The sequence below is a fragment of the Diplotaxodon limnothrissa genome, linkage group LG5 (genome assembly GCF_057381915.1).
Source record: "Diplotaxodon limnothrissa isolate DT_005_m linkage group LG5, D_limnothrissa_male_GT1.1, whole genome shotgun sequence".
NCBI classification, from domain to species: domain Eukaryota; kingdom Metazoa; phylum Chordata; class Actinopteri; order Cichliformes; family Cichlidae; genus Diplotaxodon; species Diplotaxodon limnothrissa.
Genome location: NC_140600.1, coordinates 5,998,595 through 6,026,516, shown reverse-complemented (window position 1 = coordinate 6,026,516; position 27,922 = coordinate 5,998,595). Strand labels below are relative to the sequence as shown.

Here is a 27,922-nt window from a genome sequence, read left to right as displayed (position 1 = left end):
ACTTGCATTAGGTGGTGGTGTAATACATTTAACACTGTATAATAATGCTGTGCATCATTTGTGGGCTGAACTCTCTTAAGCTGTAGAAAACAATGACTCAACCTTTTTAAGACCCTGATTAACATATATTTGCCTTAAGATGTATTTTCAGCATAATGACTTGTATCCACCACCAATTAGGCTTAAGAATTATGCAAACACTGATGATGTCTTAACAACCCGTGTTCAAGGCTGCATTGTATTAATAGCCTGGCATTCATTTTTGAGACCAGTTTGCACGTAATAACCTACATCTATTGACAAATGGTAGGGATCAATATAGATGCTGAGTGAATTATTCATTAAGACCAAAGAATAAACCTACACTGTCCTCTTAGCAGATAATTGGGCCGAGAGAAAAGCAGTAACCTGTGGCTCAGGTGATTGAGCAGGTCGGTGGATTGATCCCCCGTTTCTCCTGTCCATGTGTCGGAGTTGCCCCCAGTGCAACCATCCAGTGTTAATTCAATTCAATTTTATTTACTGTATATAGCGCCAAATCACAACATAAGTCGCCTCAAGGCGCTTCATTGACACAGAGAAAAACCCAACAATCATATGATCCCCTGTGAGCAAGCACTTTGGCGACAGTGGGAAGGAAAAACTCCCTTTTAACAGGAAGAAACCTCCGGCAGAACCAGGCTCAGGGAGGGGCGGGGCCATCTGCTGCGACCGGTTGGGGTGAGAGAAGGAAGACAGGATAAAAGACATGCTGTGGAAGAGAGACAGAGGTTAATAACAGATATGATTCAATGCAGAGAGGTCTATTAACACATAGTGAGCGAGAAAGGTGACTGGAAAGGAAAAACTCAATGCATCATGGGAATGCCCCGGCAGCCTACGTCTATTGCAGCATAACTAAGGGAGGATTCAGGGTCACCTGGTCCAGCCCTAACTATATGCTTTAGCAAAAAGGAAAGTTTTAAGCCTAATCTTGAAAGTAGAGATAGTGTCTGTCTCCTGAATCCAAACTGGAAGCTGGTTCCACAGAAGAGGGGCCTGAAAACTGAAGGCTCTCCCTCCCATTCTACTTTTAAATACTCTAGGAACAACAAGTAGGCCTGCAGAGCGAGAGCGAAGTGCTCTAATAGGGTGATATGGTACTACAAGGTCATTAAGATAAGATGGGGCCTGATTATTTAAGACCTTGTATGTGAGGAGCAGGATTTTGAATTCAATTCTGGATTTAACAGGAAGCCAATGAAGGGAAGCCAAAACAGGAGAAATATGCTCTCTCTTTCTAGTCCCTGTCAGGACTCTTGCTGCAGCATTTTGGATTAGCTGAAGGCTTTTCAGTGAGGAAGTAATAAATGCATGAACTAGTTTTTCAGCGTCACTCTGAGACAGGATATTTCTAACTTTAGAGATGTTGCACAAATGGAAGAACGCAGTCTTACATATTTGTTTAATATGTGCATTGAAGGACATGTCCTGGTCAAAAATGACTCCAAGGTTCCTCACAGCGTTACTGGAGGCCAAGGTAATGCCATCCAGAGTAAGAATCTGGTTAGTTACCATATTTCTAAGATTTTCAGGTTAGCATGTGTGTGAATATTGGATAGAAGTGCTGAGGTACAGAGAAAAAGCATTGTACAAATGTGTGTGTGACTTGTAGTTGAAAGCACTCTGTGTGCTCAAATTGAGTAGAAAGGCACTATATAAGTATCGGTCCATTTACTATGACATATAACGTTTTCTTGTGAGCAGTGTAATAGATTCTACGACGCTGTGATGCTTTTTCACAGCGAAGCAGTAATGATTTTTAGGTTGAGTTTATAAGACGCTTGCTTGGAGTCCAGCTCTGAGAGCATATTCTTATCTGTCTGTTACGTTTATAAAGCATCACCTGTGTGATGCAAAACCGAAAATATGGATTTTGTGATCTCAGATACAGATATCTATTGATCATTATATAGTCTATAATACTTAATGCTTAATAAAGGGGAACAGTTAATTATTTTCTGCAATATAGAGCAACACTATGTCTGGAAGGAGAGAATCTGTTCAAACCTGACTTACCTGTACCAGGACAATCACTGATGCTTTCTAAAATCGTTTGCTATGATGACATCTCTGCAGTGTGTTTTTTCATAGCTCAGTATTGCATCACAGGTAGGGCTGCTCGATTATGGCAAAAATGATAATCACGATTATTTTCACTGAAATTGAGATCGCGATTATTTGACGATATTTATTTAACCCTTTAAGACCTACTATAGAACCAAGTCCACCAGAGCTTATATTATTTTTTTTACATGCTGTAGTGCCATTTGTGGGAGCATTTCAAGTTGCTATACAACTGTTATAGCCCATATTTTACTAATATGTATGCATTAAGTCCATAGTAATTACATAAATTGCAAAAAAGTGCAATAAACTACAAAAAAAATTGAAAATCGCTTTTGTTTTGTTTACATATATTTCTACTTGGAGAAATTTAAGAGGCTTATCCCTCAAAACTTTAAATACAATAAAGTTGCAAAAAATAGTTTACAACAACAGAAAATTTATTTTGAGTGTCTTCATAGTTTTATTTTGGAGATACAGCAATTTTTATATACTGCAGGAAAAACAAAAAACAATCCTATGATGCAAATTTGCAAAGAAAACAGCATGTGCATCATTTCACTGTGGGAAGTGTTACGAACAGCTGATAGGATCGGCAAAGCGTGTTTCTGGAATATTATGTTTTTGTTCCTGCAAGCGCTTTTTATGCAATTTTTGCAAAGCTATATGTGGAACGAAACCGTGACCGAGGACAAGCTGATGGCATCAGATGTAAGTACAACTCCTCCGGTTTCATATGCAAAACAAATTATTGCGCTAGCTTACACGGTTCAGGTTCTACAGGGATTTAAAAATAGTTACGCAAAACGGAGCGTGCTGCTCTGACCGGCTTTAAAGGGTTAACAATGACTTTAAAAAAATAATATAAAATAGTGTGCAACACCACTGAAGTTTTTTTTTTAAAACTCTCTTTTCAACCAACGGCAGTCACTCTCTCCTCTCCAAATAACTTCTGCTTAGCTTTCCGAGCTTCCCTCGGGTCCTCTTAATCAGCGGTCTCCAACCTTTTTTGCGCCACGGACGGTTTATGCCCGACAATATTTTCACGGAACGGCCTTTAAGGTGTCGCGGATAAATTAGGGAGGGGCTAATAATCGGCTCAGTCATTTTTAATGATCGTTGAAAGCCCAGATCGTAATCGTGATTAAAATTCGATTAATTGAGCAGCCCTAATCACAGGTTTCGTCACTTTGAATAAATGCTTGGGTGGGCCAGCTATATTAATGAAATATTTATGTATATTTTTTACCCAACCATCGGTTTGGCCTATGTCAGCTATAAAGGGCAAAAAGTGAGGTACACTCTGGAAAGGTGGCACAGGGCTAAGGCAGAGAGACAGACAATTACTCGTACTCGCATTCACAGTTAATCTAACATGCATGTCTTTGGACTGTGAGAAGTAGCTCAGGTAACCAGAGAAAGTCCACGCAGGAAGGCCCAAGCAGCGACACAAGGTCGCAGCCGCAGCATTTTACTGCATTGTATTTTGTACCAAATCATCATCAGTGGCCGACAAGTGGTGCTCGCTTTCAGACATGTCTGGGTTTGTGTTTTTGTTGTGTACACTAGTTCACAGCCCTCGTATTTAAGTAAGCATGGATGCGCCTTCTTTTTTCATGTACACATCTTTGCCTGCTGGCGATGTACAACTACAATACTTCAAACTGTTGAAATAAGTTGAAACTTTTTCACAAAGACCCTTGGGACTGTCAACCAGCTTTTAAGTTATTACCTTCATTCTCCTAGGAGTTCATTCCAAATCATCTCAACCAGGCTTAGACTGAATGATTACTGCTTTCTCGCTCTCACAAACACACACTCACACAAACAAACATACACTATAAGCCAGTGTCAAGATTTCGCTGGCACAAAGTCCATTGCTTACATTTCTTGCCCTAAGAAGTTACCCAATTTTTATTGGCCTCTCTCAGTGCTGGTTTCTTTGCAGCAATTTAGTCATGAAGTCTTTATCCACACAATTTCTTGTAACAGTTGATGTTGAGAAAGGTCTACTACTTAAACTCTTAAGGATTGATGCAGGCTCTAATGTGAGGTGAAGTTAGCTGGTAATTTAGGTGGCTAACACTAATGGACTCATTCTCTGCAGCAGAGGGAACTCTTGGTCTTCTGTTTCTTCAGGCAATCCTCATTCTAGCATTTGAAGGTTTTCAAGATTGTATTTGAAACTTTTAATGTTTTAACTATACATTGGTAAAACACAACTGATGCTGACAAATACATTAGTACAGTTAGAAATTCCAGGGACCGTTCACCATCACTGACATGCAACAATTTTATGATGATGGTGGGTAAAATAATCCCATTCTAGGAGATTAGGGGGTTAAGATGTTGCTCGTCAATATCTTGATAGTTTTTGTTTGCTCACTAATTTGTGTTTTTCTTTTCTTTTTTTCCTGTGTTGTTTTTATAAAATTTATAAAAGTTTTTTTCTGGAACGTAGATAATAGTTAGAATATTTTAATATAGAATACAAAGAAAGGGACAAATACTCATCTTATGCTTTATGAGTAGGGATGGGGAAACAAGAACCAGTACTTCCATTACTTTTAGTCTGCTTATCGATTCAGCTTATTGGTTCCACTTGCACCAGGACAGAAACAGCTGCATTATGTTGCTTACACAACTTTGGCATTAGCAAGCAGCTGCACAGACAGCATGCTAATGCTAAACTAGCCAAGAACCCAGAGTGATGGTAAAGCTGAGTGAACTTTGAACCCAGGCCAGCAGCCAGACTCTGAACAGTTAACAAACTGATGAGCAGTCAGTCTGCATCTTCATTTTGTACTTGTTAATGTTTCTACAGTTGAATCACCGCAGGGATCTCTTTAAAGTCTCTCTGTGCCGGTTTCCATCTTTGCTTTGTGCTGTCGCTTTGTGTTCATACCTTTCGTATGAATACCTTTTCGAGAAAAATCGTACGTGTGTCCTCATTAGATCAGAAATTTGTCTTTGTGTCTGTAGCCTGAGGATTATATTAATTTTTATAAATCTCTATTTGTGAGAGTGAAATGAAATGATGGGATATGCTATCACTACGTGGGTGAGCATGTATGAGAAGTGGTTTTCTAAACAGCTTCTCATTTTGAAATCAATCTTTCTTTTCCATACTGAAACCTTGTTATTCTGTGTTCCAATTTTGACTTTAACTCTGTTTTATTGGCATTGAATTAAAACAGACATTAATTATAAATCACCAAAACTACAGTGTATGTGTATAAACAGTCAGCAGCCTAAAAAAATATTCTCTGCATCTCTGAGATGGAAAAAATGGATTTTTCTTTAATACTCTTTGATTATGATTTGTTAAGCATTAATGGATGGTTCTTATATTTAATACAGATGTTCAAGCTAAGTTAGGGAGGATATGTTCCAAAGAACTGAGGGAAAAATCCTGTTTGAAGGCTTTCAGCTGACACTAACAAATGACAGTGAAACAGCAGTCTTTTATTGTACAGTACAGGATGTGAGGAAGAAGATAAGATGAATAAGACTGGAGGCAGCAGGAGCTCAGGCAGCATATGAGATGATTTATAGTCTCCGCATATCTTTTGGATTTAGAGGACAGGGCATTCACTTATGTAGTCATTTTCTAAAAGAAGTCAGTGTGACCCCTCAGTTCAGTATGTTGGTTTATTCATACAGTATAAAATACAACTACATGCAAAAGTTACAGTTGTCTATAACTTTCAGATGCATCCGTGTCTTGATTGTTATTATGTGATGTCTACAATGCATCTCTAAAATAACCTAAGAGCAAATAAATATGTCTTGGCTGTTCTGGAGAAGCTTCAGGTGGGTCTTTCAAATTCTTTAACCTATGTGCTACATGCAGTCCCATTTCATCTCAAGTTCTCCAAACTATTAAAAAAGAGAGGAGAAAGAAAACAATCTGTGTGTATATCATTACATGTCCATCCAAAGTTACCAATTAAAATAGGATGTATTCTGCTTTTCTGTATTTCCTGTCATATATATATACTATTATACAGAGTTTATTCAGTGAAACCTCTGGTCAGTTAGGTAGCAGAGGGTGTTGTTAATCGGTTTCAGCTGCTTTGCTGTTACTGAAATTAACAACTGATGCACTAAAGGGTCAACAATGAGACAATCCCCAAACTGGAATGGGTTTACAGTTGGACAGTTTTTCCCTCATCATTGTTTCTGACTGGATATGCAAAGAGGAACAGGATGGACATTGTAGTGCCTACAAAATGCCCTCCAACACACCACTGGTGTGAATGTCTCTAACCAAACAATCAGAGACTGACTTCATTAGGGTGGGCTGAGGACCCAGTCTCCTCTAGTATAGGTCCTGTATATTTGGTATTTGCACCCTGTGATTTTCAGGGTCTGGAAAAGCTGTGGGGAACATTATCCTGCCTGTAACATTGGCCACCATGAGCAGTCTGGTGGTAAGTCCTTGATGGCCTGTGAAAGCTTAACCATGCATGGACACAGAGACCTCCACAGACTAGGCAATGGCACCCTGGCTGCCATTAGGTATCAGTATGAAATCCTTGGACTCATTGTTGGACCCCGCAGTGGTACAATTGTTCAATTTAACTGACATCCCGTGATCTCTGCTTGCCACGTCACTACTACTGTCTTCCTGTTTTGATGCCTCTTTAATGTGGTTGTCTAAGGAACAGAGCTCGGTGGCTGTAAGGGGGCAACGTGACTTACCTTTCTCCAAACCGCATGTCGAAGTGTCCTTGGTGAATATGGCTTTTAGTATAGAAGCACTTTAAGTGCTCAGTAAGAGCAGAAAATTGTTGCATAAATACCTGTGATTTGCTATTTGCCACACCAGTCTGGCTGAGCACTGTAGCCCCACCCACATGCTCTTCAAAACCTTTTGTTTTAGAGGGACAACCATGCATGATATTTTTGATTTCAAAGTTTATGATTATGAATATATAGATTACTGGAGTCAACCATTTTTATTTGGTTTGATGAATCAATTCCACTAATGGAGTGAAGTTTTTTTATAACTGTATCTGTTGATTATTATGATACTCTTCTGTCCTCTCTGACCAGAGTAATAGGATCATAAAAAATGTCCCAGCACATCTCTAATATAGACTTTTTTCCCCCTTATTCAGAAGTTGTTTTCATTCACACACCTAAAGTTATCTGGGTTATATGTCTATATGGGCTGCTGATGGATGATGGGAGAGCTGATTGCAAATGGTTTAAGAAAAATAAAAATAAATGTAAAGGTTTTCTTTCTTTTTTTTCTTCTTCTTGGATTACCCGACAGCAAACCGGCTGTAATATATCTGCACGGCCTTGATAAAGTTGTTCATCAAAATTGACTTGGCTGCTTGGCTTGGTTTCCTCGATGAGAGGAAATTTATTATAAATCAAATTGTAATATTCATTGAAATACATTTTTTGCAAATTGAGACCAGAAAAAATCTAAAGGCTTAGTCCAAATTGACATTCAACGCTATAGCTGATAATCGAGTAAAAGAAAAATGTGCCCTCTTTTAATTGGAGGTTTTATGCATCATCATCATATAATAAAAAGATCATCTGGTCCTTTGCAGGTCTTAAGATTTGGTAAATACAACCTCAACAACATGTCACATGTTAAACTGTCCCATTATTTATTCATGAAAAACTAAGCCTAAACATATTCTCAAACCCTCTTGTTGAATAATAATTGCTGTAATATTCAGTTTCACTCTCACTAAATAACTAGTACATCTAGTTTCTTCAGGATTTATAAGAATGTTTGTTAATATCGTTCATCTAAAAAAGTCATGTTTTCTACTAAGTTTAGCCTTCACATAAAGTGAAGTCAGAGTTTGGTATCAGGGAGTTTTATAATATAATAATAATTAAATTAAAAGTAATTAATAATGAACAATCCAGCGGAAGTACAGTTCGGGTTACAGACTCAGTGTAGTTTTTTGCTGCTCTTTTAGAAATTGTATGTTTGCCACTGCATGTCCGTCATGCATGTCATGGAGTGACATGCATGATGGACATCATGGCATCAACCCACTGAAAGCGTTCCTTTTTTGACTGCAGCTGGGAGAGATTTACTTCTCACAAGCAAACCCACAGCGTCAGACTGAGCTGTTCACACAGTGAAGCTGTTGTTGCATCGTGGAGTCAGCGTTCTGGAGACTGGTGATTCTTTATTTAATTGTCTGCTCTCGATGCAGCATCTGCCTTCTCTGCTTTCACAGCATTTGAGCTAATGTTGGGTCCTCGGTGACACTGTGCCCACCACTTTGTTCATTTGTCATTGTTTTAGATCCATGCTATTTTTTTATATAAACATTATTATATTTAGTTCTGCATTTATCTGTGACATTTGTCATAAATGTAATATTTAAGTTTAATGATGAATTTCTATAGATGTTGCAGTCCTAAGCCCTGCTTTGCTCCACTCACTCACTTGATCTTTACTTTGGATTTGTCGTTGAACCAGACATGAGAGCCTATCAAGCAGCCATCTTTACCATTCATCATATAAAAATGCATTACACAGTCATTGAGCATGATGCTCAGCTGGTACAGAACAGTCCTTCACGTCCCATACAGCCATTATTCCATCCAGTACTACTAAACTTGGCACAAAGCCTAATCTCCTGACAGCAGCCAGACACTTTGAGTGACAAATGGAGGGGAGGGAATGAAAAGTGATGGAACAGCTGTGAGTTTTTTGAAAGCATTTTTAACATTTAATGCTGCCAGATGACAAGACTATTTATTCCTCATCTGCTGCTGTCAGTCAGCGCAGCATGTCTCGGGTAAACAAATGGGTCTGAGGGACACCTGTGTGGACCTCGCCACTTTCAAATGATGTACTGTAGCTGACTGTCAAAGACATCTTCAAGGGTGAAAAAGGCTTACTTGATTCAGTTTGTCAGTGCTTAATGATGTTTGGAGAAACAGCGACAGCATCAAAATGTTTTCATGGTTTTTTTTAATGGCACGTGGTCCTGCTGTTTTACAGGGAAATGGACACGAGCGTGACTTTCTGGACGACAGGCGAGTGTTCATCATGGATATGTACAATCGCTACATTTATCCTGGAGACGAATATGCCAAAAGTGAGTGAAAAGCACCGTCGATTTTCCTCTCAAACTGCCTCTTTTGACCTTTCAATTCATAACAATTTTGAAATAATTCGTACCTTCAAACAGGTTTATGCCGTTCACATGTTCTATAGGACGTAAATGCATGAGAAAAACAAACCCAACACTTGTCCAAATACCCCATCAAGGTTGAGGGTAGTAGCAGTGGTTAGTTGCCTTCCCCCACTCCCATCCCTTAGATGTCACTGTGTTTTAATTATGCTGTGATTTCCCCGAGCACTACAACTCACTCTGTTAGCACTCAGTGGGAAATCTAGCACGCAGCAGTCCCTGCAACACCATAATCATGGCTTCTGCACAAATTAATCTGTCAATACATTGAAGCTCCTCTGACAGGGACCACATTCCACTGTGTAGCCCCGATTCTAACAATACTCTGCAGAGCAAATGTCGCAGTCTGCCTTTAAAAAAATTCTCTCCGTCCTCTATCCAGTTATCTTGCTTTGCACAATTAATTGAATTTAAGACATTTTATAATTGTCTGTCCCCTTAAGAGAGTAAAATAAATGTATATTCTGGCTTGTTTAAGATAAAAAAAACTGCCGTCGTATTCTTTTTCATATTTTTTCTCTGAGACACATTATTTCTCTGTACCTTTAGAGCCCAAGCTTATGTTTTTTTTTTCTTGAAAGTCTTGTAAAAACTACCAAGAACTTTTTGTTTGACTTTAATGTGCCGTTGCACTGGCTCGTCCTGCTTTTACTGCCTTATTCTGTTTAAAAACAGAATAATTAACCTTTTTCATAATTTTCAAGTTTAATTAGTATCAATGGAGTTAAAGCACTTCTGCAGAATTGTAAAATTTTAGAATGAAGAAATCCAGTTACCTACATTGATATTCTATTAAAAAAATCAGATGTTGTTTTAGTTTGATTTGTTAATCATGTTAGAAACAGAGTATTACTAAAGAAAGTCAATAAAATCTACTGTAAAATATACATGAAAAGGTCTCATAAACAAAAGTCGGAAGAGCTAAATCACACATTGGTCCGGCATCCTTACTTGATACTTGTTATAAATAATTAGCCATCTTCTCCAGTGTCCGTCATACACAAATACAGGTAAAGGGAGCAATGTTGACCTTATTGTTACAGTTTAATGTATTGCTGGTTAAACATGTAATTGATGTGGGTGCTGCTTTTACATGTCACATCCACTGTGTTGAAGATCAGACACGTAACATCCAGCATCCTTGTTATAGAAGTTTGGTTAGTTTATTTTTTTTAAACTGGGGATGCTGAAGATGTAATTTAAGTTGTTTTTACACCTAAAGCCACTTTCACCTACTGACACAGCGCTTTAATCAATCAGTGATAATTTTGTCAACTTATAATTTTCATTAGTTTTCGTTGGCGACAAGAACGAATGCTTGAGGAAAAACACTATGATAAAATGTATTGACACTTTCGTCGATGAATTAAATGCTCCCATTAAAACACAACGTGATGAGAATTCTTGGGAGGAAGAGAAGAGCAGACACATTTCGTGTTTGATGTTAAGGAAAATAAGATTTTTGCAAACGGTGTGGAGAAACTCTCACCGGTAAAACATTTTAGTCAAAGGAATCTACTTCAGAGTTTATCTGTGATAATCTTATATTTTATCAACTGAAACTAAACTAAAATAAATCTGATGGCTAAATTATGACTAAAACTAAATCAACATTTGCTGTAAAAATTAACACTGTATTCAGTACACTTTAAAGGTGCAATATGTAAGATTAATGTTCACAAGTTACAAGTGTAACTTTAGGTGTCTAGCTCTGAAATAAGAAACAAAGAATTACAAGGAATTAGAAGCTTTTCCCATTAATGAAATGTGGTCATATGCAGTGGTACAGACCAGGCATGCAACATGAATACACAGGTGTCTAAACTGACAGCTGTTATTTTAGATTCTGCTAATAGTCTTAGCTAGCTCATAGTTTTCCAATGAACAGCAGCTCTCTGACTGAAAATGGCAACAGTAACTCAAATAAACATATTATAACCATGGGAACAAAGAGGGCATCCTTACTGAACTTTGAAGCACCAAGAACAAGAAACACAGACTCACTAAAATAGGACGGCATAAGGCTGTAAAAATGTTGCCTGATCAGTGTTGATTTCAACATTTGAAAGGTAGGGTCAGGATTTGGTGTAAAATATATTAAGATATTTTCTTGGCACATATTGGATCACTTAGTACCCAGTGAGCATGATTTAAACACAACGTATATGTAGTATTGTATGACCAGAGTGTAGCCATCTTTTTATGGATGCTTCCACAGGACGCAGCATGATTTCACAAAGCTGGCCTCAGTAGCAGATCTCAATCCAAGAGAGCACTCTTGGGATTTGGTGAAATTCAAAGCTGAAAAATCTCTATGTGATGCTATGGAACAAAATCTCTAAGGATTGTTTCCAGCGCTGCGTTGAGTCTGTTTTATGAAGAATTAAAGGAGTTCTGAGAGCAGAAAGGGCTCCGACCTGGGACCAGTAAGGTATCTATAAAGTATCCATATACAAACACAAAGACTCCAAAGTAGATATGCATTGATTTCAATATCTTATTCATTGTCTTTTTACACCACCGTTTTTCAGGTGCAAGTGCTCTTTAGAATGAAAACTACGATTAGCATCCATGAGTAAATCGAATTAAAGTATCATTAATGCTTTATTTGCTCTGTCTGTAGCCCCACTCCTGTGTGACTTCTGTTAACCAAAAATATGGCGTGGGCCGTGTTTAAGCTTTACTTAAAAACTCCTTTGTCCCACACGCCATCAGACTGTTTAACTCCTCCCTGAGGGGAGAGGGAGGGGAAACAGGAGGACAAAGGAGGGGGGAACAACTAAGCTGTAGTGCCTCTTCACCTCACTGTGCAATACCTTTTGTGCAATACTTTTGTAAATAGTCAACGGTGCAATAGACTCAATACTTGAAATGTGCAATTCACTTGTATTTTTATTTTTATTCCTATTTATTCTATTTATCCCCTTCGTATATTTTATTTATATTGTCTCTGTATTTATATATATATGTGTGTGTGTGTGTGTGTGTGTGTGTGTGTGTGTGTTATTTATATATATATATATATATATATATATATATATATATATATATATATATATATATATATATAAATAATATTCTGTAACTTCTGTCGGTGCTGTGCTTTTTTGGAAATCGAATTTCCCAGAGGAACCCACCCGAGGGATTAATAAAGTTCTATCTAATCTAATCTAATCTAAGCTTTACCCTTCCATTTCACTGATTTATACTTGGTGGTTAATGGTCTCACTCAGTGTCATACTATGTCAAACTGCTTGTACTTTTCAATAAAACTGTCTAACCTATTAATAAAAAGTTTTTCTAATATGTATTAAAACAGGGGAAGTATAGACACAAATCTGAGGTTGGAAAGATGATGGCTACTTCCTGCTTTATCTAACAGTAGAAAGATTTTCAATTTACTTGGAAAAGTATCCATTTGGAAGCACATATTACAGATACGAGTCAGAAGTTTTACAATACCATCAATGGCTTCCTTCACTATTGCCACACCAGTTTTATTACAGTCAGTCGACGATTTATTCTTACACTTTCTCATAATATTCATTTCTTTTATTGCTCTCAGAACTCTGCCAGTTCTAAAAGAAATCCTGTTGAAATACTGCAGCAATTCCTAGACCATGTATAAGTGATGTCTTTGGAATCAACTCCCCATAAATGCTTCTACTTTGTATCAGTTGGATTATTGAGTTGCTATGTCCGGTAGCTTCACTGTGTCTTTTATGCACCAGTCTTGTATTAATTTTTTATTCAACAACAGGAGCAATAAAAAGGAAGGTGGAGCTGGACTGGGGCACGGAAGACTCAGAGTACCTTCAGAAGGTTGAGCTCCACATGGAGGGAACACTGAATGAGGTCTTGCCTGATATCATCGTTTATAATGCAGGGACAGACATCTTGGATGGGGACCCACTTGGGGGACTCTCAATATCACCACAGGTACTGTCACTACTGATTATTTTATACAAGGGTTTCAGAGTAGCATTCATTTGCCATTTTTGAGCTGGCAAATGACCTCTGCTAATGACGGTCCAGATGTCTGGGTCATCATCAGTGGAGTTTCCACTCATGCAATAAAAGTTTAGCAGCCCAGCAAACCTATAGTCAGGTAAAAAGAACGTGCTTCTTAATTTGCTTTATGGGTCACCACAGGAGATGAACTTTCTCCATCTCACCCTATCCATATCCATAGTGTTCCATCACATCCATCCATGCTGTCCTCCTGCACTACATCCATGTATTTTTTTGTGGTCTTCCTCTTTTCCTCCTGCCTCGACGCTCCATCTTTAAAATCCTTTATCTAATGTATCCTCCGTCCCTCCTCCACACGTGTTCGAACTGCTCAACCTGAGCTGTCACTCTGATGTACTTATTTCTAATCTTGCCCATCCTGGTCACTCTCAATGAAAATCTTAACATCTTCAACTCTGTCAGGAGCTCAGGCTCCTGTTTTGTTTTGTCTGCCAGCTCCTTGCATGATAACCTTTCCAGCTGTCTCCATCTCATTCATCCACATGTATTCTGTCCTGCTTCTACTAACTTCAGTTCGCCTTTTCTCCAGAGCATACCTGCACCCGTCCAGGCTCTTTATCACCTGCTCTCTACTACAGATCACAGTGTCATCTGTCAACATAATTGTCCACTGAGACTCCTGCTTGACCTCATTAGTCAACCTGTACATCACCATCGCAAACAACATGGGGTGCAGAGCTGATCCCTGAACCCATATGTGACTCCTACCATATACCTCATCACTGTCTTGCTGTCCTCATACATGTCCTGTAACACCCTTACATGCTTCTCTGCCACTAGACTTCCTCGTGCCGTACCACAGTTCCTCTCTTGTGCCTGTCATATGCAGTGTTGGGGAGTAACGGAATACATGTACCGCCGTTACGTATTTAAAATACAAAATATGAGTAACTGTATTCCGTTACAGTTACCGTTTAAAAAGGTGGTATTCAGAATACAGTTACTTTGTTGAAATAAATGGATTACACTGCGGTACTTTCCTGTTTCATTTTGTCGCGGGTCAGGACTGTTTGGGTTTTGTTTGACAGCTACGTTCTGTTGTTCCAGGCGGCAGCGTTACGGTTGCCATGGTTACAGGGCGACGCTCTCTCTCTCTCTCTGCGACTGTGTGTTTCCTGGGTGAGAGAGCGCCTTTTCGTTGTTGTTGTTGTTGTGCTAAGCTAACAGGCAGAATGCTACAAGCATAGCTCTAAAGAATGTAGCATCATGGGCAGTGTAGTCCGTGTTGCAGGGAGAATGGACTGCCATACACGTTATGTGTCTGTGAGCGCGAGGAGGGAGAAAAAGGGAAGTGGAAAGGTACGAGTTGTCATCGAGGAAAAACCGGAGCTGGAAGCATGTAAATATAATAATAACCACTGCAGCCAAGAAGAGTGCCTGACGAGCCCAGTTGTAAGTAAGCTATTAAGACTCGACTGTACACCGTGTTCGTGTTTTCCTCCGAAAACAATAAGTTCCTTTGGAGCAGCCTTTCAACGCCTCTCTCTGTCTCTCGCAAGAAAAGTTGACCCACACAACAAAGTAAAGCTATTTTTCGGCTACGAGCCGACAGGGACCCCGCCGTATTAGTCAGAGGTCCCTTTACTACAGTTCGGAGTCGCGGACCTTCAGTAATAGTAATAAATCACACAGCAATAGTACATTCACGTTGTTGTAAAAAGCATGATAATATATTAAGTAATCCAAAGTATTCAGAATACGTTACTCTCATTGAGTAACGTAACGGAATACGTTACAGAATACATTTTGGGGCATGTATTCTGTATTCTGTAATGGAATACATTTTAAAAGTAACCTTCCCAACACTGGTCATATGCTTTCTCTAGATCAGCAAAGAAGCAATGAAGCTCCTTCCGACCTCTATACTTCTCCATCAACACTCTGAAAGTATGCATCGCATCTGCAGTGCTCTTCTGATTGTCATTTCTCTTCTAAACCTAACTTCAACTACTCTTTCCAATAGCTTCATGGTATAGCTCATCAGCTTTATCTCTCTGTACCTTCTGCACATAACCCTTGTTCATGAAAATAGCTGTCAGTACAGTTCTTCTACTCCTCGGGCATCCTGTCAGTCTCCACAATCACGTTAAAAAGTCTGATGAAAATGTCCAGTGCCCTCTGTCCTCGACATCTGGATCCACTCTTCATATCTGCCCTCACTTCCTCCTTACTAATACTCTACACTTTGTGATTCACTAACTGTCCTCCATCTGTCCTCCTCTCTCTCATATTTTCTATTTTAATGAGTTTCACAAAGTGCTCTGTCCAACACACTCTCTTCAGTCTTTAGTACATTTTCATCTCTGTCCTTAATCACCCTAACCAACAACATAATTTCTCTGCCTAATACCTTACCTACCCAACTCCTCCTCATCACCTCTGTTCCCTTCACCTACATGTCCTGTAGGACATATGCACTGACAATGTTTAATATCAGCCCTTTGACTTGCAGCCACAAACTCCTGTCTGACACTCTCTTCACCTCCACAACACTGTTCACATTCTCTTCCTTCAAGCTTACTCCTATTTTGTTTTGCCTCTTATCTATAACATAAGCATTGTACAGTCTGATCTTGGGATGAATTTGCTAGGACAACCACTCCTGGGAAAACTGACTGCTGGACTTAAAGGGTTATATAAGTTATATAACCCTTTAAGTCCGTGTCCATGTTAATCGACAGCAACTGGATAGTTGTATATGTCTTTCTTCCTGGGAAATGTGTTAACATACATTTGGATTATCCATATCTGGATGATACTTAACCCTATTAATTCCCATGGAAGCCATAACAATGTACTTTGTTTTTCACACACTGCTTCTGTATTTTGGCTTTATTTTTGTGGTGGTATTTACCTCTTTTTAAAACCAGTTATGTACTGGATATGCGCGCGCGCACGCACACACACACACACACACACACACACACACACACACACACACACACACACACACTGCTAAAAGCAACAATGGAGGACATTTAAAAACCAGAGAAATCCTATAACATATTACTGTTTTATCTGTTCTGACAATATCCATCCGTTTTTGTCAGCTAATCAAAATAAACCATTTATTGCTGTATCTGACCGAGGATGAATATGATACGGCACACTTCCTTTGGTTATATACGCGTTACTTTTTCCATGGTGTCTCATTCTGTCCTCTCCCTCCAGAGCTGCACATATGCAGTCTGTCTGAGCGACCACACAGTTAACAATTAGCAACATTTAACCAAAAATTGGGCTGCATGTGTTCAGAGAACTAATGTTAGTCTGATACCTTTGATATGTTCTGTTTTTTGTTTGTTTGTTTTTTGTGACTATCCCTACAGTGTCACAGATTCAGCTCCGTATTTTAGCACGGAGTAGGGCTGTGCGATATGACCAAAATCTCATATCCTGATGTAAGACATCTATCGTCCGATAACGATATAAATCACAAAAATTTTACATTTTCTGTAAATTCTGTGAATCTCGGGCAGCTTGACTTGCGTGAAGTGTTTCCAGCTGGGCGTGGTGTACCTTGAGTCAAGTGTTTTAACCGATGCATGAAACCAAGGGCGTAGAGTTGGCATGGACGGAAGGGACATGTCCCCACGAATAATTTGATCTCTTCAAGTAAAGAAAAAAAAAACAGATAGAAAGAAAAAAAAAAACGATCTGTCAGCGTCTCATTCACCCAGCGGTGCAGAAAGAGCTAAATTACGTTCTCTACTGGAGTCCTACCTCATGTGACAAATATGGGCAATGTGATTGGCTGTGCCTCTCAGGGAGCTCTGTTTAGTTTTAGCAGCAGCAAGCCTGCGCTGCGAGGACCTGCAAGGAGGAGAGGAGGATGGCAGCAAAAAGGAAGAACCTGGATATAAGAAAGTGTTTTTCAAAGAAACCTGTAAGTCACTTAAAGCCAAGTTAACTCATAAAATGTGTCCGTCACAATAACGTTACAGGCTATGCTAGGCTTTGGCCCACATCAGTCTAAAACTGTATGTAACCACGAATAACGTTTTTTGGAAACTAACTGCACAACATGCAGCACTATTAGTTATCTCAGTCTCAGAGCAGCATTTCTATTTTTGATTGAAAGTGTCAGAGAAAACAGCAGCCTCGAGCAAGCCAGGATATTAGTTTACAGAGGCTGTTAGAATTATATGTCTAACGTTAAAATGTTGGAGACACAATAATTTCATCCTAATGGTAATGATAATTTCATAGGGTTAATTTTTGAGACAAAATATCACAAAGTAGTCATGATTTTGCAAATATTCCACCTCGTAGTGCAGTTTGCACAAATTGTTTTTAAAATGCACTCACACTACAAACATTACTGATGAGTCTAGATCTGCACAAACTGACAGAAACACTGAAGCAGCTCCACATTTTATTCTTATTGTCATGTATGTCCTATTTGTCAGGTGACAGGCGAACCAACACAAAGCTCAGAGATCAATGGTGATACAAGATCACAGGTGAAATTGGCTGATGACCTGTTGGTTCATGACTGTATTTGAAGCACATGTGTGACTGCATGTATTTGGAATGTCTTACTGTTATTTATCAGGTGACAGAGGCAGCTCTGCCGTGTTGTAGCTCGGACAGAGGTGAAGAGGCGAGGTCACGGGTGACTGACTGATGTTTTGGTGCTATAGATTAACGAGAGGAGCAGGCATGTGTTTGGCTCTTTCACATAGTGGACATTGAGTTGTTGTGTGGGACACCAGTAGTCCATGTCTGTTGCTGTAACAGTAGTTCATGTTGAGAATAAAAAATCCCAGCTCACTGAGTTGATAGGAGCAATAGTGCCTAAAATGTTGCATAATTTTGCTGAGAGATCTTTTACTTTGTGGTAATCTTAGACGAGTAGTTTTATGGACAAAAGCCACCAGGTCATTCAGTGTTCCCTTAGTGCTAATGTATAAGAGATGTTGGTGTACTATAACTGAACCAATGTTGTGAAGTCCTTAAAGTCATATTCTTTTATTGTCTTAACTGTATTTGAAGCTATTTTTATTTTTGTATGATACTTGATTTATATGGATTATGGCTGAAGTAAACTAAAGCCTAAAATACTTAGTCATTTGCCTAATAGTAATTTAACATTATATAATTCACTTATAAAACTACGAATTGTAATTTTAAATGGTTAAAAAGCATGTAGAATAGCATATGTAGGCCAGAATATTTCTCCTTTTATCAAGAAGCAAAGACAAAAAGGAAAAAAAAAGAAACAGGCAGCGTTCGGTGGTTGAATCATCCGTCCCCACCAATGCCTAAACCAAATCTACGCCCTTGCATGAAACGATACATTTTTAGACATAAGTTGTAACGGCCGCCGTTTTCTTTGTATTTGTTACACGGCGTGCTGCGGGGAAAAGCCTGTTCTAACGTTTGAGTCTAAGGTTTATGTTTTAGCACCTGGCGGCTCTTTTTTAATTCTCACCCGTAAATAATCTGCTCTTTCACGTGATTCAGTTTATTTTGAAAAGTCTCAACAGGATCTTGAGCTTTATTGTGAAAGGTTTATGTGGAAAATAAACAAGCGGACATGCGATGGTTTTACTGTTGTTGTTGCTAGGGACAACGCATAAAAACAGGCGCTTGTCCATCTGTAGTGTGGTTATATTAAATATAAGAGAAAGAGAGAACTTTAAGGAATTAATAGAACCACTACAGTGACCATCAAAACCATGAAAAAATATTGCCGTACACAGTTTATTTTGCGACACCACGAAACAAACGATAGCGTAAAATGAAACGATAGACGTTTTTATATCGTCATCTGATATATATCGTTATATCGAACAGCCCTAGCACTGAGGTCATAACATTGAGTTTTACTGAACTATATGTTTTTATATTTAGCCCTGCTTCTAATACTTACCTCACATCCAGGTTTATTACTTTAGCGGTGTGGTCAATGTCCTGTACCCAATATTTATTGTAGTATGTAGTTTATAAACAGGAAGTATAAATACAGTGCAGTCTTGTAAGAACTTCACCACCTATGACTAGGTCAGGGGTCGGCAACCCGCGGCTGAATAAAGAGCATGCGGCTCTTTAGTCTTTATTTTGCGGCTCCGGGTGGTTTGGGAAAATAAGTTAGAAGTATTTAGCTGAAGTGTATTTTATTTGTGTTTAGTTCTTTTTTTAACTTGTAGTTCTAAATTGGAAGATTATTGTGATTTTGAAATATAAAAATAAAATTATATCTTATTATTTTTTCATCGCTCAAAATAAGCGTCACACTCGCGGAAGCCGGTTTACCCGCCGAAACGCCGTGCATTTATCGAGACTTTCATCCCCAGGTAGGCCAATTATGGATCTTCGGATCCACATTATGTCAGCAGCTGTTCTCCAGCTGAACTATGTTAAAAACAAACACCGCTCACGCCTCACAGACGACAGCTTACAGTCCTGCGTAAAGATGAAAGCCCCGTTTTGCAGACGCTGTGCGCAGAGGTTCGGGACCATAAGTCTTATTGTAAACATATCACGAGAAACCCGACGATGTTTCCATGAACACGCTTTTCAGCATCTCTTTATTGACCACTTTTCACACGGTTGCTGTACGCATACAGCCGGCTGTAGCTTTTCAGCTCACAGCCCGACACATACCAACACAACAGCAGAGACTTTAAGGCAGCGAGGCGTGATTGCGGGTCCCGCTCAGGTGCGTCCGCAGACCACGCCCCGCCACACACATTAACCAGGTAAAATACATATTTAGGCAGAATTTTGCAAATATCTATTTTTTTTTTTTTTAGCAGCATGGAGCTTTTTTTCCAATTACTTTTTAAAAGTCAGGTCAAGGCTCCAAAAGCCCAAAGGAGATATAAGGGTGGCTCACGACAGTTTTTGTTTGCTACATGGATCATTTTAGTTCAGCTTTCCTTTTGTCATATTTCTTTAAGAGTTCAAAATATGTTAATTACATAAATAAAATGTAATTTTCTCTGTAGCACTTCATGGATCTCATAAGCAACACACTGTAGTTGCTTTTTACTTTTAAAAAGCAGTTAAAAACTTTTCTGTTCAAACAAGCCTTTTGTTGATCTACTTATTTTATATTCTTTACATTATTTACATTTGATCTTTTACATTGTGTATAATGTCTATTGATTGTATTGTTTATTTTAATATTTGTGTACAGCACTTTGTGAGTGCCTGTCTGTGAAAAGCGCTTAATAAATAAACTTTACTTACTTACTTTAGTTGTTCACACAAAGCATAAAGGTAAAAAAAAAAAACAATATATACAGTGTTATCTTCATTTTAGATTTCAAAAAGTATTTGCAGCTCCCAGTGTTTTCTTTTGTGTGGAAACCGGGTCCAAGTGGCTCTTTGGGTGTTAAAGGTTGCAGACCCCTGGACTAGACAGTCAGAGGATGATCAAACATTTGTCAGTGCTGGAAAAATGTATAAAGGTAAAGTTGATATGAAAGTTGAAATGTGTCATAGGTATACATGATGAATCGGGCACTGAGTAGGGATAGCTGATTCTGGAAGTGTTTTTAATTACTGTAAAAAGCTTAAATGTATGGAAGTGTGTTTATTGAAATCCCCAAAAGAGAAAACGGTGTCTGGTAATAATGTGACACATACGCTCAGCTCCTGTTGCCATGGAGAAGAGCCTAGGCAGAGAAAAATCTCTGTAGCTGTAGTAAATCTAGACCACATCATTGTTTCAGCTGGGGCCAAATCACTTCACCACAGCTGCTGAATTCATTCCTCACCTTAATCCTATAATAACATGTCTACAAAACATAATCGCTGGGCCTGCCCCAAAACTCATGTTTGTGACATTTGGAAGTTTTCAAATGTTTGCTTCGGTGACAGAGTGGTTCTCTGGAGGTTTATCAGAGCTCAGTGGGAGACATTTCTTTTAATGAGGACGACCTGCAGCTCAAAAGTCAATGCAAAACAGAGAATGAATGAAGCAGTTAAAAGATGTGAGGGTTAAAGCTACACAGCAAATCCAGCATGTCCAAATTAACACTGTCGGATTTGATTTCAACACTATTAAAGTGTCTATATGGGTCCACACCAGAGAGTGTTAATTTAACTCTTTTTGGAGAGTTGGTACGTTAACTCTGATTTAGTGTTAAACACCAAATCTTTCTGGAGTTGATAATTTAACACTTGGTGTTAAGAGTTTATATATTAACTCTCAAAAGAGTATTTTAGTTTAACTACGTAAGAGTTATCTTCTAATTAATTCTAAAAAGCGGGAATTTTACTGTTCTGAACTTCTAGAAATTTCTTTTGGAAATAAACATTTACTAAAAAGACGCAATTGTTTTTGAAAAACATTTATTCTGAACTGTGCACCACAATTTCAAAACATTTTCTGAAAGCTGTAACAGTGTACATGTTCTCACTTTCATTAGAATTGTGTTTATCAAAAGGTCTGACATGGTAAATGCAAATAACAGCGTTCTCATCACTTATTTCTTCAATACAATATGCATGTCCTTCATTCATCCCTTTGTGGAACTTCAACGCACTTCTGCTCTCCCCCATATTCCATCTTCACAAGCATATCCTGTGCGGAGATTGAATAAAAATTAGTTGACACTAATTAATGGCACAAATAATCCAGTAAACAATTGCAGCACAGTAAAAAAAAAAAAAAAAGGAATCCTTTTTGAGCCATTACTTGTGTAAAGTATTTTCCCAAAAGACAAGGACACAGGCAACAGGTAATACTGAACTAAATGTAAAACCTCAACCTTTTTCATTTTTACCTAAACCGTGTGCACAAAACTCTGGAGGGATCTAAATGCTAACGTAGAATCCAGTCAGGACGTCTGCTACTGCTGTTTGCTCGTTTTTTTTTTTATGGGAGATCGTTTTCAGGCTTCAAGTAGCACCATTATACCAACATTTCACATTCTGGACATTGTTTTAGGTGTATTTGACCAAAAGTTTGACTGAAAATTCACATGCAAGCTTTTTTTCAAGGCTGTGGTATTTGCCCGCAGACAATACCTTTCAGCTAGCTAAAACAGAATATTATGCTATCACCGAGCAACATGGCTAATGCCTTTCACACAGCTTTGCCTCAACTCCAAAGCCACAGAAGTAAAAGATAATAATAATAATTGAAACAATCTTTGAAAAAATGACTTACCAAGCATGGCAAACAACTCAAATATGTAGAGCAAAATGTTCTGAAACGGCTTCACTTCAGCTTCGATTGGAGCCGTGCTGGGGGCGGAGTCTGTGAATTTACTCTGTTGGTGTCATAGCCCCTCTAGGAGTTCAGAGTTAAGAGGTCAAGAGTTAATGTTTCCATTGTAACACCTCCAGATTTGAAATAGAAACACTCATTTTTAACACTCGATTTTAACTACTATCATTTTACACCTCAGAGTTACATTAAAAGAATGTGACTCTACTTAGAGTAAAATTAACTCTACTTTTGCAAGAAGACTACTAACACCAAAACATTTAACACTTTTGAATTTGCTGTGTAATAATCATATTCATCTGGGCGCAGCGTTTCTGTGTATCCCACAGTTTCTTAGAACCAGTTGCATGTAATTGGCAGCTGGATGCTCTATCAGATGATTTTGGGACATTAGAGGACACACAGTGTTAAAAGTCTTTAGGCTCATAATCTTACGTTGTATAATTATGTCTTATTCAGACATTGCTTATCAGACGAACTGTGTAGGTTTCTTTATTAAATAAATAATAATAGCTCTAAACAGCTTTCCTATCCACCACAACTAAGCAAAAGCATGGTTGGGTTTGACACAATTAGGACAACATTCATTGGATACACTACGCAACTTGGAGGTGCAAATTTTTATACAGATTTCAGCCTCAAATATTTAAGTGTTACTTGCTCTCCCACCATCGGTCCTGTACACTGCCAGCCGGGATTATTAGCTGAGACAACCATGACTTGGAGGGAAAACATCAGGATGTGATTAATTTGGGAACAAAAAACAATGAAGATTCAAGTTACTAAGATTTATTAAGGTCACTGAAACCAGTATATAAATTACAAGATGCAAAAACAAAAGGAAAGAAAGAAATTAAATATCTGATGTCATAGAATTTCAACAGCTTTCGTTTGTTTGTTAGGCTGATTTTGGTTTAAAATGGGAAACATACAAACTGTCTTATATGTGAGAAAAATGCGCCACTCAGTTCCTTCTCTCAAACAGGGTTTTCATTGAGCCTGGATAGTCAGAAGTGACTCTGAGTATGCACCACATTTCACTGAATCGAGTCTCTACTAAATATGCTTGACTATGCTGGCAGTTTAAGTGAGTGGGGTGAAGACAAGACTCAAGACTGGGCCTAGTCTGCTTTATTTATTTAAAATAACAATTATGTTTTGGTAGACTGAAGCACACATCAAAGAATGAGAGCACGCTGTAGCTGCAGCTGATCACTGAGTATTGTACTTCATTTTGGCAGTCAGCAATTTGAATTCATGTGCTTGATATTCGTTACATAGTGTATTAACTTTCCTAGAACCATTTCATTAGTGTATATCATTAAATGTATGTACAGAGACTTGTATAACTGAATGTGCGTGGGTGTAGACAGCAAGTGATTAATCATTAATTAAAAACACGTTTTGGATAGACTGCATGTATTTGCATTTGTTGGAGCACTTGCATTAAGTCATATTAGAGTAAATGGGAGGCCCGAGATACAAAACCAGCTGTTAACTGCTGTGCAGCTGTGTGAAGTTGAGCCGTGTAGCCTGAATCTAAGGTTTCACTGAAATGTATTTTGAAGCAAAGTAGTATTAACATGGTTAATAGATGGTTAAACATTAAAGTCATTTGTATGTTTGTCACTTGCACACCAGGATGTCAACAGTTGGGTTTTGAGTCCCACAATTTGAAGTTTTAGCGTTGGTGTTTTGGCTGCTAACATTAGCTAGTTAGCAGATGCATTCATAAATGGTGTGGGTGGCACCAATTAGTCAGTATCTATATAAAGAAGAATTGAATTGAATGTCCAGGTGGGAGGCCAAAACAGGGTTTTACTTTTCTTGTAACACATTGTTACAGAATTTGTTGTTTTGGCATTGGAGACCCCAGCATCTGTTCGCTTCCTTGTGTTCATTTTGCCTTTATGAATTTGCTATCTAACTATTGGAAAAAACCTGTGAAAAAAATGATATGCCCCTGATCCAGGGCCTGTTTAATAGTTTTTGATTTAAGATCTGGGTTTGCTAGTATCTTTTAAGTTAGGCCTTGTGTACTGTAAGGTATTTAATGTTATGGATGAGGTAAATCTGTTTGGTGCAATGCAGATGTTCTTTTGTGTTGAACTATAACATGCCCAGGCCTATGATTCCAGCCCATTCGTGTCTAATATTGAATGAATCTGCACTGCTTTAGTAGCAGGAAAGAAAAATGTGTAACTGGCAGGCTCAGCTGAATCAGGCCACATGGGCTCTTCATGTAACTAATTTATCAGGAAATTTCAAATTGTACTGAGAGCTGGTCAAAATGAGCCAAATTGGAATTTATTACTTACTGTGCAGAGATTTCCAGCCAGTGATCCTGTGAATCCCAGAAAGTAATTGGCGCAAATAAGGTAAATGTGCAGGATGTGTTAGTTGTGGTGGCACGCTCTTGTATGTTGCAGACCTATTTTGTTCATTTAAACTGGTAAATGTCCTTTAAAAAAAAAAGCAGCGTGCAGCTTAAATAATTATTATTTGAAGTTCTGGCTGAACATGTGTTTCTGCCATGCTTAATAATGTTCCAAATCACTCAGTGTTTTAACAGATGTTCCATAATAAATGACAGTGTTGACACAAACTATTGACTGTTTGAATCCCTCCACAGACATGCATGTGTGCTTCTTCCTCTAGCTGTTCCAGAGCTCAGTAACTCAGTGTAGTGGATTTCATGACTTTGTCCTTGGGTTCAGATCAGGACTCTGGACTAGACATGTCGATGTTATCAGCATGTTCTATCAAATCTTTTATCAATGAGATGCAGAGATGAGAAAAGAAGTCCAGAGAATCCAGAGAAGGTAGTGCTTGAAAGCATAGACAGGCTGCCTCTTCTTCTAACTTTCTTCTCCTTCTTCTCTGCCAGGGCATTATAAAGAGAGATGAGCTCGTGTTCAGGGCTGCGAAGCGTCGGGGGATCCCCGTACTCATGATGACATCCGGAGGATATCAGAAGAAAACAGCCCGCATAATCGCAGACTCCATCCTCAACCTGCACCGGCAAGGTCTAATAGAAGGCAACGCGGCGGAAGGAGAGGGATCGACACCGCTGACGACCCACATGACGCCCACCTCTGGATCGGCAGGGTCAACATCCACAGCTGTCTGAGGAGCCTTAATCCTGGAGCTAACACTAAGATACCTGACTTTAAAGCACTAAGTAACTTTATATTGTGCTGTGATCGTGTGACAGCTGTTGTAACATTCAACACTTGTCTAAACTCAGATTATGTAACAAGAAGTTTGCACATGTACACTTAAATATTCATAAGCTTTGGTAACATTTTCACATTTGTTATGCGCAGGTTGACACGTACTCAAAGAGAATAATCATTCCGAGGGAAAAAGCTGTCTTTAAACAACCGTGTTTTCACAGCTACGACTTTCATATGGCACAAAAGAGCTTTTTAAATGTTTAATCAGTAGGAGAGTTATGGGTTTTATGTGTAATGTGTGATCAGCATTTTGGCTAAAGGTAATCTTTAATCTCAGGAAATGCAAAACTAATAATAGCATATGAAGCATATGCTATATTAAGGCTTGATGTACTTAAATAATATACTTCCAATGTATGTGTAAATAATGTCTCAAGTTATAAATATAAAACATATATAATATAAAAACAAACATAACCGCACATGAAAGTGTAATTATCTTAATCAGAAGTAATCGTTGGGTGAATTTTAATAAAGTTATTACAGGTACTAATTGTCCCTGTAATTGGAAAGATTTGAGACACTAAAACTTTTGACTGAGCACTTTAACTGCTGAAACTCACGTCCCCCAACGTTTTAGACTCCTGAAATTCAGTCTGCTTCTTCCAGCATGTCTAGATTTAAGTCTAAAACCCAGAGTGTTCAGTGATTAATGAGAAAGCCTGTACAGCAGGGTTTCCAGTGGCTTTCACTTTTGATTGGTTGTTTATAGTTAGACACAGAGCTTCCCTAATGATGTTTACACATGTCGAAACTTTGTAAAAGGAGCCACAAAAACACTCAGATCAATATGATTAATGCAGCAGCTGAAACAAAATCACCGCTTCCAAACGATACTAAAGACATCGTCTGACACAGACTGAATACAAGCTGTGTGCTGGGGTGTAATGATCACTACGACATTTTACTATCAATCTCTGCCTAAAACATGCACGAACTGAGGTCACAGTGCATCACCAGCCTTTCTGTGAAATACTGGCATTGTCCTTCTTTGCTAATATAAGCTGATATCATATGACAGGGCATAGTGGTGGTCCCACGTGAACCTACACTGCAAAAACCCACCTCCTTAATACTAGATAAATACACTTATTTTTGGTGAAGATTTGCTTAAAACAAGTGAAATTATCTGCCAGTGGGGTAAGTTATTTTTTCTTATTAAGATTTCTTGAAACAAGAACAATATCTAAATTTAAATAAAGCTAAAAAAGAAGTCTTTTACACTTATTCCAGGGAACAAATCAGAACATTGAAACTTAAAATAAGCTTTAACCACTTATTCTAGGGAACAATTAGATCGTTAAATCTTAAAATAAGCCTTACACACTTATTCCAGGCAACCAATCATGGCAATTGAAACCTAAAATAAGCTTTAACCACTTGTTCTAAGCAAAATGTTGAGGAAAATAGGCATAAAACACTTATTCTAAGGAACAAATCAAGGCAAATAATCTAAAAAACTAGTACATTAAATCATTTTAAATAAGTCTTCTCATCAGAAATTGATGCTTCTTTCCTGTGTGACAAAAAATAGGAGACAGATGTTTGTTTGTTGTTTGTTTGTTTTTTAAGTTAATTCCCAATTAAACTGTTTTATTGCTAACTACATTGCTGCCTGTATTATTGTTGAAGTCCTAAACGTCACCTTTAAAGTGTTTGTGCTAATAACATCATGTACAGTCAGACAGGCATGGAGAACAGCACTGAGAGGCTTTGAACAGATCACATAGTTCAATTCAACATATAATGCTTTAAGAATGCACAAGCATCTACTTAAAATCTATTTAATTTATCATCTGTGATATTATTATGTACAAGTCCAATGTATTTTGTTCATCTCCCTTAAATAAACAGGCAGCCTTAAAGTATGAAATATTCATATACAAATACACATATAAATGTGTGAACTATCTCAGTGGCTGATAGTGCTCCACAGGCCTCAGTGTGAGCTTGAAGACATTTATAATGTTTAAGTAGTTTAATGTGCAGGTGCTGAAGATAAACACATTTTGAATGAAAGCTGGGGAACTTTGGTAGCACAGAAACAAGTGGCTATTCTTTGTGACCATATGGATCACTCATATTACCATTATTTCAAATACTCAAAAAAGCTGGGGTCCAGGGTATAATTGGCCGTTTTTGACTACTTTCGATTTGGCCTCTAAATTTTACCTTTAAAA

The 27,922-nt window shown here is 38.3% G+C and overlaps 1 protein-coding gene across 1 annotated transcript in view; it reads left to right on the top strand.

The window, feature by feature from the left end:
* Positions 1-26,013, top strand: part of hdac11 (histone deacetylase 11) — a 50,278-nt gene extending 24,265 nt beyond the window's left edge. The window contains exons 9-11 of the mRNA XM_085352979.1: positions 9,098-9,194; positions 13,051-13,229; positions 25,394-26,013. Of these exons, the coding sequence (XP_085209105.1) occupies positions 9,098-9,194; positions 13,051-13,229; positions 25,394-25,636 (519 nt within the window). The 3' untranslated portion in view covers positions 25,637-26,013. The remainder of the gene's footprint in view (positions 1-9,097; positions 9,195-13,050; positions 13,230-25,393) is intronic.
* Positions 26,014-27,922: the final 1,909 nt, after the last annotated feature.